The sequence below is a fragment of the Penaeus vannamei genome, chromosome 40 (assembly GCF_042767895.1).
Source record: "Penaeus vannamei isolate JL-2024 chromosome 40, ASM4276789v1, whole genome shotgun sequence".
Lineage (NCBI taxonomy): Eukaryota > Metazoa > Arthropoda > Malacostraca > Decapoda > Penaeidae > Penaeus > Penaeus vannamei.
In genome coordinates, this window is record NC_091588.1 from 23,474,248 (window position 1) to 23,484,247 (window position 10,000).

Genomic DNA, 10,000 nt, shown 5'->3' on the forward strand with positions numbered 1-10,000 from the left:
CTAACTTACACTTCATTCTCATCACTTCCACCCCACACACATAAGTTCAACCACACTTATATTTTCATCCACACTCATCATTTTCACTTCACTCACCATTTCACCCACACTCATAACTTCCAACCCACAGTCAAACTTTCACCCACACTCATCACTTTCTGCCAACCCTCACAACTTCCACTCCACACTCATAATCTCACTCACATTCACCCTACCCAAACTCATCACTTTCACCCCGCACTCATAATCTCACCCACACTCACCTACCCTAACTCATCACTTTCACCCCGCACTCATAATCTCACCCACACTCACCCTACCCTAACTCATCCCTTTCACCCCGCACTCATAATCTCACCCACACTCACCCTACCTTAACTCATCACTTTCACCCAGCACTCATCTCAGCCTAACTCATCACTTTCACCCCGCACTCATAATCTCACCCACACTCACCCTGCCCTAACTCACCACTTTCACCCCGCACTCACCCTACCCTAACTCATCCCTTTCACCCCGCACTCACCCTACCCTAACTCATCCCTTTCACCCAACACTCACCCTACCCTAACTCATAACCCCCCCCTCATACGCCGCCCCCCCCCCCACCCTCACTCACCGACGGCGCTGAGCAACTGTCGATGTTACTCCTTAACAGACCGGCTAGAATGGTTTCTTCCTCGCCCACCCACACCACAACGCGGGTCTTCAGGTACTCGCGTCTCGGAGTCCCGTCGATGTTGAACTGAGAGGGAGAAAAAAAGAGTGAAAGTTTCGAGATTTAGTTTTGGTTCCACTCGTTACAATGGGTATTCTAAAAGAGTGAAAATTTAAAGATTTGGTTTTGGTTCCACTCGTTACAATGGGTATTCTGAAAGAGTGAAAAATCGAGATTTGGTTTTGGTTCCACTCGTTACAATGGGTATTCTAAAAGAGTGAAAAATCGAGATTTGGTTTTGGTTCCACTCGTTACAATGGGTATTCTAAAAGAGTGAAAATTTAAAGATTTAGTTTTGATTCCACTCGTTACAATGGGTATTCTAAAAGAGTGAAAATTTCGAGATTTAGTTTTGGTTCCACTCGTTACAATGGGTATTCTAAAAGAGTGAAAATTTCCAGATTTAGTTTTGATTCCACTCGTTACAATGGGTATTCTAAAAGAGTGAAAATTCGAGATTTAGTTTTGGTTCCACTCGTTACAATGGGTATTCTGAAAGAGTGAAAATTTAAAGATTTAGTTTTGATTCCACTCGTTACAATGGGTATTCTAAAAGAGTGAAAATTCCGAGATTTAGTTTTGGTTCCACTCGTTACAATGGGTATTCTAAAAGAGTGAAAAATCGAGATTTGGTTTTGGTTCCACTCGTTACAATGGGTATTCTGAAAGAGTGAAAATTTAAAGATTTAGTTTTGATTCCACTCGTTACAATGGGTATTCTAAAAGAGTGAAAATTCGAGATTTAGTTTTGATTCCACTCTTTACAATGGGTATTCTGAAAGAGTGAAAATTTAAAGATTTAGTTTTGATTCCACTCGTTACAATGGGTATTCTAAAAGAGTGAAAATTCCGAGATTTAGTTTTGATTCCACTCTTTACAATGGGTATTCTAAAAGAGTGAAAATTTAAAGATTTGGTTTTGGTTCCACTCGTTACAATGGGTATTCTTTGTTGTGATATATTGACTGTTTTGTTTTCTCTCTTATTTTGTTTTGCTGTGCTGGCGCAGCGGTAAGGTGCTGGTCTAGCAATCTTGGGACCTGCGTTCAATCCCACGCCCGGCCAGTGAGTGGTGTCCCCGGCCACTCCTTGCACACAGGGGGAGATTTGGACAAAATAAAACAGACAGTATGTCACAGCCCAGAATATCCATTGTAACAAATGGAATTAAAACTAAATCTAAAAAAATCTAAATCTAAATCCTAGATCTCCCATTGCGATCGAGGAATGGCCGGGGTTACCATTCACTTGTAGCGGGATTGAACGTAGGTTTACAAGATTGCTAGACTAAGTCGCTAACCGCTGAGTGTGAGAAAGGGAGAGGGATATGGAGGGAGGTAGTAGGGTGTGTGTTGAGAGAGGAAGAGGGATATGGAGGGAGGTAGTAGGGTGTGTTGAGAGAGGGAGAGGAATATGGAGGGAGGGAGTTAGGAGGTTTGTGTGAGAGGGAGGGGAGGGGAGAGAGAGAGGGAGAAGGGTGTGTGTTGAGAGAGGGAGAGGGATATGGAGGGAGGGAGTTAGAAAGGTTTGTGAGAGAGGGGGGGGGAGGGGAGAGAGAGAGGGAGAAGGGTGTGTGTTGAGAGAGGGAGAGGAATATGGAGGGAGGGAGTTAGAAAGGTTTGTGAGAGAGGGGGAAGGAGAGAAGGAGAAGGAGGTGAGGTAGGGAGTTATAAAGGTTTGTGTTGAGAGAGGGAGAGGGATATGGAGGGAGGGAGGGAGTTAGAAGGATGTGTGTGAGAGAGAGGGAGAAGGAGAAAAGGAGAGGTAGGTGAGGTAGGGAGTTAGAAAGGTTTGTGAGAGAGGGAGAAGGAGAGAAGGAGATGGAGGAAGTTAAAAAAGATTTGCGAGAGCGGGAGAAGGAGAGAGAGGGAAAGTGGAAGAAGAGGGAAGGAGGGAGATAAGGAGAGAGGGAAAAAGAAAAGGAGAGGGAGGGAAGGAGAAGGGGAAAGAGGAAAGGAGAGGGGCTAAGGGAGATGAAAGGGGGAAGAGAGAGAAAGAATGTGTGAGAGAGATAAGGAGAGAGATGAGAAGGAGAGGGAGGGAAGAGGAGAAATATATGAGAGAAGGGGGAAGAGGAGAAATATATGAGAGAAGGGGGAAGAGGGGAAATATATGAGAGATATACGAGGAAAATGAGGGAATGAGAGGGGAAGATGAGAGAAAGTTGAAGGAGGGAGGAAGGGAGATGAAAAAGAAGATATAAGAGATGAGGAGAGGTGAAGGGAGAGAAAAGGTGAATGAATTGAAAAAGAAAGAAAAAAGAACGAAAGAAAAAAAGAAAAGAAAGAAAAAAAGAAAAGAAAGAAGAAGAAGAAGAAAAAAATATCCTCCTCCCTGCCCAATGGACAAAAGCATTCTTGAAAATTACACCGTAAATAACACACACAAAAAACAAAAGAAATAATTTAAAAAAAAACACTCAAAAACACAGATAACGTTAATATATGTTACCAAGTCGCTTACCATACTCTGATGCGCACAGCTGAAGATCTGTTGCTTCACCTGAGGCCTTGCACGGAACCAAAGTTTAAGTTGGTTATAGTACCTCCTGTCGGGATCTGTAAAGAAAACGGGATGTTGTGACTTGGAGTGTGACGTTCTTTGTCTCTCTCTCTCTTTCTTTCTTTCTTTCTTTCTTTCTTTCTTTCTTTCTTTCTTTCTTTCTCTCTCTCTCTCTCTCTCTCTCTCTCTCTCTCTCTCTCTCTCTCTCTCTCTCTCTCTCTGTCTCTCTCACTCTCTGTCTCTCTCTGTCTGTCTCTCTCTGTCTGTCTCTCTCTCTCTCTCTCTCTCTCTCTCTCTCTCTCTCTCTCTCTCTCTCTCTCTCTCTCTCTCTCTCTCTCTCTCTCTCTCTCTCTCTCTTTCTCTCTCTCTCTCTTTCTTTCTCAGTCTCTGTCTCTGTCTCTCTCTCCCCCATCCCTCCCTTTCCCCTTCCCTTCTTCTTCTCTCCCTTCTCTCCCTCCTTCAATTCCCTCCCTCTCCCTCTTCTCCTTCCCTCCTTCCTTCCCTTCTTCATCTCCCCCTTCCCTCCCTCCTTCCTTCCTCTCCCTCTCCCCCTTCCTTCCATCCTTCCTCTCTCCCTCTTTCCCTCCTTCCCTCCCTTCTCCCTATCCCTCCTTCCCTTCACCCTCTCCCGTCCTCTCTCCTTCCTTCCTTACTTTCTCCATCCTTCCCTCCTTCCTTCCCTTCTCCCTATCCCTCCTTCCCTTCACCCTCTCCCGTCCTCTCTCCCTCCTTCCCTTCTCTCCCTCTCTCCCTCTCTCCCTCTTTCCTTCTCTCATCTCCCTCCTCCTCCTTCCCTCATCTCCCTCTCCCTCCTTCCCTCATCTCCCTCACATACCTGAACTATTGTTGGCCGGTAGAGGAGCTGGTGTGGGCAGAGTTATGTTGAGTTGTTCAGCACAATCGCGAATGGATTGTACCATGCGGTCGTATGTGTGAGTGCGGTTGAACATGGCTCGGCACACTTCGGCCTGTGGGGTACGTAATGGTGATGAGGTGATGAGGATAATCGGGTAGGTAATGATGATGAGGTGATGAGAATAATCGGGTAGGTAATGGTGATGAGAATAATCGGGTAGGTAATGGTGATGAGAATAATCGGGTAGGTAATGGTGATGAGGTGATGAGAATAATCGGGTAGGTAATGGTGATGAGGTGATGAGAATAATCGGGTAGGTAATGGTGATGAGGTGATGAGAATAATCGGGTAGGTAATGGTGATGAGGTGATGAGAATAATCGGGTAGGTAATGGTGATGAGGTGATGAGGATAATGGTGAGACAGCCATGATAGCAATTGTTTTGATGATGATTATTTTGATGATGATAATGGTGGTGAGGTGGTGGTGGTTATGATAGTACTATTACTACAATCACTACTACTAACAATAATAATGGTGATGATAACAACAATAATGATAATAGTGATAATAATTATGATAGTGATAATAATGATAATAGTGATAATAATGATAATAGTGATAATGATAATAGTGGAAACGATAATGATAGTGATAATAATGATAATTATAACAATAATGATAATAGTGATAATCTTGATAGTGATAATAATACAAATACTGATAATAACAATTGTGATAATAATAAAAATTGTGTTAATGATAATAATAGTGATAATGGTGGTAATAATAACAATGAGATAATAATGACCATAATAATGATACTGATAATAATGAAGGTTACATTAATGATATTGATAATAATGAGTATAATAATGATAACGATAGTTGGAATAGGTAGTTCAAGAGAGTAAGCACACACACACACACGCACACGCACTCTCTCTCTCTCTCTCTCTCTCTCTCTCTCTCTCTCTCTCTCTCTCTCTCTCTCTCTCTCTCTCTCTTTCTCTCTCTCTCTCTTTCTCTTTCTCTTTCTCTCTCTTTCTTTCTCTCTCTCTCTCTCTCTCTCTCTCTCTCTCTCTCTCTCTCTCTCTCTCTCTCTCTCTCTCTCTCTCTCTCTCTCTCTCTCTCTCTCTCTCACACACACACACACACACATTAAAGGGAAGGAGACAAAAGCATAACAACAATGACGCAAATCAGCTGATCAGAAGCACGTGTCCTCTCACCAATCAGCTGATCATTTGTTATTGTTTCACTCAGTAAACTTACCCGACGCAGACATTCTGTGTTGTCGGTGGAGTTGGCGCAACGAACCGCTGGGAAGAAGGAAAAAATAATTAGATTCGTGAATTAATCCGTTAATGTCGATAAAAAATGATAGTATTATTGTTGTAGTATTCATTAATAACAATTATTATTAGTAGTAGTGGTAGTATCCTTATTTCTCATCTTTATTTACTATTGTTTTCTTATCATTATCATTAGTGCTATTATTATCATTATCATAATAATGAGGATGGCAATAACTGCAGTACCCTTTATTCATCTGTTGTGTATATATAAATTCATTTTTTATATGAATAAGAATATTCCTGACATTCGTGAAGAAACAACACACTCGTGTCTTCTAAATCTCCCTACACAGATAAAAATAAATATGTATTACAAGAATTAATGAACAGCACGTATTTACTTACCAGCATCGTTACTACCGCTGGTTGTACTTGCAGCTGTGGTCTGCTCCTGTGCCAGCGCCACCCCCACCATAAGGAGTGCCACGAGGGCGATCGTCCTGATGAGTGCCATGTTCGCTCTTGACAACGCAGGGTCCAATTGCGCGCGGTTGCTTCGCCCACGTTTATATACGCCCTCTCATGGTGGCTCGGTTGCCATGTGATGTTTTTGTTGTCTTTTTTAACAGGAACGTTCTAGTTGGTTGGTAAAACCCACACAGCGTAATAGGAGAGCCACAGTGCATGTATTTTCCTATTTTTGATGGTGAGTGTAGTTGATGCACGACATGAAATGGCGTCATTTAATTCTAGATAAGTATAAACATCATTCTCTTGCCCTTGATATATCGAGCTTTAAAAAGAAATTTGTTTGCATAAAAGTATATCCATCTAATCAGTATACTGCATTAATCATCCTTTTTAATTCGCTAGCAGTGTCAATAATAGGCTTAATAACGCTGACATCACTGCTAATAAAATGGTTCATAAGAATAATGACACTGAATGACATAAAGATAATACTGATAATGAAATCGTGGATAGTAGATTACTAATAGAAGAATTGATGAGATTGATGATGCTATTGTTAATACTAATGCTAGTAATGGCAATGATAATAATATCAATGAGAATGGTAATAGCAATCAAAGTAATTATGATGATAATGTTAATATCAATAAGAATGATGATGTGAATAGTAATAAAGATGATCATAATGATAATAATAATAATGATGATAATTTTGATGATACTACTAATACTGATGATAATAATGGTAATACTGATACTGATAATTATGATGGTGATAATAATCATATTAATAATAAGCATATGAATAAGGATAGTAATAAAAGTGATAATAATTATATTAAAAATAGGAAATAAGAATGATGATAATAATGATAATAACTGCAACAGTAATGACGAAATAATTTTAAGGATATTAGCAACATTTAACATTGATGAGCAAGAAAACGAAAACTTTTGATGATAATGTAAATAAAACAACAAAGGGATTAGAGAAAACAAATGAATATGCCCTTGTTCTTGTTATTGTCATTGTCATTGTTATTGTTCTTTCCTGTTCTTCTTCTGTTGTTTTACTTGAGAGAAAGAGAGAGAGAGAGAGAGAGAGAGAGAGAGAGAGAGAGACAGAGAGAGAGAGAGAGAGAGAGAGAGAGAGAGAGAGAGAGAGAGAGAGAGAGAGACAGAGAGAGAGAGAGAGAGAGAGAGAGAGAGAGAGAGAGAGAGAGAGAGAGAGAGAGAGAGAGAGAGAGAGAGACAGAGAGAGAGAGAGAGAGAGATAGAAAGAGAGAATCAGACCAACAGGCAGAGATAGAGATAGATAGGTATATAGACAGAGAGATAGAAGGAGACAGAGAGATAAATAGATAGAGAGACAGAAGAAAAAGAGAAGCATCAGATAGACAGACAAAAAGTTAGTGACTAGAGAGAGAGAGAGAGAGAGAGAGAGAGAGAGAGAGAGAGAGAGAGAGAGAGAGAGAGAGAGAGAGAGAGAGAGAGAGAGAGAGAGAGAGAGAGAGAATCCGACAGACAGGCAGAGAGAATGAGGAGAGAAAGAGAAAAACACTATAAGAATGACGTAGACAAATATTCAGATGGAAGGAGATAGATCTAGATAAACATACAAAACACACGAGAGCGAAGGAGGTCAGAAGGAGGTCAAACGAATCAGGAAATCCCCGAGAAATGCAGTGCCAGTCGCCGCTAAACGACAGTGCCACCTCGGTTCTCTTTCCCCTCCTTCCTCTCTTTCGCTTCGTCTCCTCTCCACCTCCCCTTCGCTTCTCTCCTTTCTTGTCCTTATCTCCCCCAACCCTCTCCTTCTCCCCCTCACCTCCCCCTTCTCCCTGTCTCCCCTTCCCCTGCTCCTTCTCTTCTACCTTTCCCTCCCCACTTCCACCCTCTTCTCTTTCCCTCCTTTCTCTCCTTCTCATTTCCTGTCCCTCTTACTTCCTTACCCCTCTCCTGCTCCTTCTCTTCTGTATCTCCCTCCCTCCCCTTCCCCTGCCCCTTCTCTTCTTCGCTCCCTCCTCTCCTTCCTCTGCTGTTTCTCTTCTCCAGTCCCCACGACTTCCCCCTTCTTCTCCCCCCCCCCCTCCTCTCCTCCTTCCCTTCCCTCCTTCCCTCCCTTCCTCTCTCCTCCTCCCTCTTTCCCTCCCCCTCCTCTCCCTCTTTCCCTTCCCTTCTTTTCCTCCTGCTCCCGACATTCTTCCTCTTCTCCTCTCACTCTCCCCTCCTTCCCTCCCACTCCCCTCCTCCTATCCTTCCCTCCCCTCCTCTCCTCCTTCCTTCACCTTCCCTTCCTCCTTCCCTCCCCCTCTTCTCCCTCCTCCCTTCCTTCCCTCACCTTCCTCTCCTCCTTTCCTTCCCTCCCCATCCTCTCCTCCTTCCCTCCCTCCTCTCTTCCCTCCCTTCTCCTTCTCTCCTTCCTCCTTCCCTCTCCTCTCCCTCCTCCCTTACTTCCCTCTCCTCCTTCCCTCCTTCCTTCTCCTCCTGCCCCTGACATTTCTCCTCTTCTCCTTATCTCTCCCTCCCCTCCTTCCCTCCCCTCTTGACACTTATTTTCCGTCTGCATGTTTGTCTCCTTTTCTCTGTCGCTTTCTCGTTCTTTCTTTAACTTTCCACTTCCCCTGTTTCTGGCTATTAGTCTGTCTGCTTGTTTTTGTTCCTCTATGTCTCTCTCTCTCTTTTTCTTTTTCTATTTCTCTCCCCCTCCCTCACACCCCCCTTCTCTCTCTCTCACTCTCTTTTCCTGTTTCTCTTTCTCTTCCCCCACCTCTCTCTCTCTCTCTGTCTCTCTCTCTCTCTCTCTCTCTCTCTCTCTCTCTCTCTCTCTCTCTCTCTCTCTCTCTCTCTCTCTCTCTCTCTCTCTCTCTCTCTCTCTCTCTCTCTCTCTCTCTCTCTCTCTCTCTCTCTCACTCTCACTCTCTCTCTTTCTCTATGCCTATAGTCAACCTCTTTTGCTATTCCTTTTGTTATTTACCATCATTAACATTACAATTATTGTAGTTTTAGTTTACACGCTTATGTTCGCTTCTACGCAACTTTTGTATCATTTTAAACTATGTAGTCCCCATGCGTTTTATTTTGCATTAAATACAAAGCTAGTTTACCATACTACGTGTGAGAGATGACACAGCCATTCTCTTTTACCGTTGCCATTGATATGTACCGTTATTATTGGGTGTTATTATTATTATTATTATTATATGTACCATTATTATTATTATTATTATAACATATTATTATTATTATTATTACATGGCGTGTGCTTTATGTGTGGAGTTGTATAGGTCTCTTTGTGATGAATGTAGGAGAAGGCACGGTTGAGAACGAATATTTTCACTGTGCAAGATCGGAATTCATTGCGCTTGGATCTTCGTCGGAAATGCGTGATGAACGACAAAGGTTGTTATGACATTTCTATATAATCAGGAATGGCCTCTGTTCTCTCTGATTGGAATATGACAAGACAGTGTTACCGCTGGCTGTCACGTGCTTAGGGGCGCCTCCCAACGCGTCAGATCCTGTGACACTCTCGAAGACCGCATCCTCATCATCCACGCCTCCTTCTTGCACACACACACAGGCACACACACACGCACACACACACACACACACACACACACACACACACATACATACATACACACAAACACAAAAAACACACACAAGAAAGAAAGAAACACACACGTTCACACACACACACACATACACACACACAAGAAAGAAAGAAACACACACGTTCACACACACACACACACACACACAAACACACACACACACACACAAGCACAAAAAACACACACAAGAAAGAAAGAAACACACACGTTCACACACACACACACACACACACACACACACACACACACACACACACACACATACACACACACAAGAAAGAAAGAAACACACACGTTCACACACACACACACACACACACACAAACACAAAAAAAAACACACACAAGAAAGAAAGAAACACACACGTTCACACACACACACACACACACAAAAGAACCGTGTTCAACTTCTGAGAATGAAACGCCCTCAAATTTGTGGTAAATGAACACGACTTCTGACTGCCCTTACCGTGTTGTTCTGCATGAACACCACAACCCCAGGAGTGTACCATGCATGGCCGGTGCAAGTCCCATTACGT

At 42.7% G+C, this 10,000-nt stretch overlaps 1 protein-coding gene across 1 annotated transcript in view; it reads right to left on the bottom strand.

Annotated features, from left to right (window-relative positions):
- The window catches only part of LOC113809546 (uncharacterized), a 7,139-nt gene extending 1,199 nt beyond the window's left edge, over nt 1–5,940 (bottom strand). The window contains exons 1-5 of the mRNA XM_027361191.2: nt 5,780–5,940; nt 5,352–5,398; nt 4,056–4,188; nt 3,182–3,276; nt 620–745 (exon numbers count right to left, since the gene is read on the bottom strand). Coding sequence (XP_027216992.2) covers nt 620–745; nt 3,182–3,276; nt 4,056–4,188; nt 5,352–5,398; nt 5,780–5,888 — 510 coding nt within the window. The 5' untranslated portion in view covers nt 5,889–5,940. The remainder of the gene's footprint in view (nt 1–619; nt 746–3,181; nt 3,277–4,055; nt 4,189–5,351; nt 5,399–5,779) is intronic.
- Between the last annotated feature and the right edge of the window lie 4,060 nt (nt 5,941–10,000).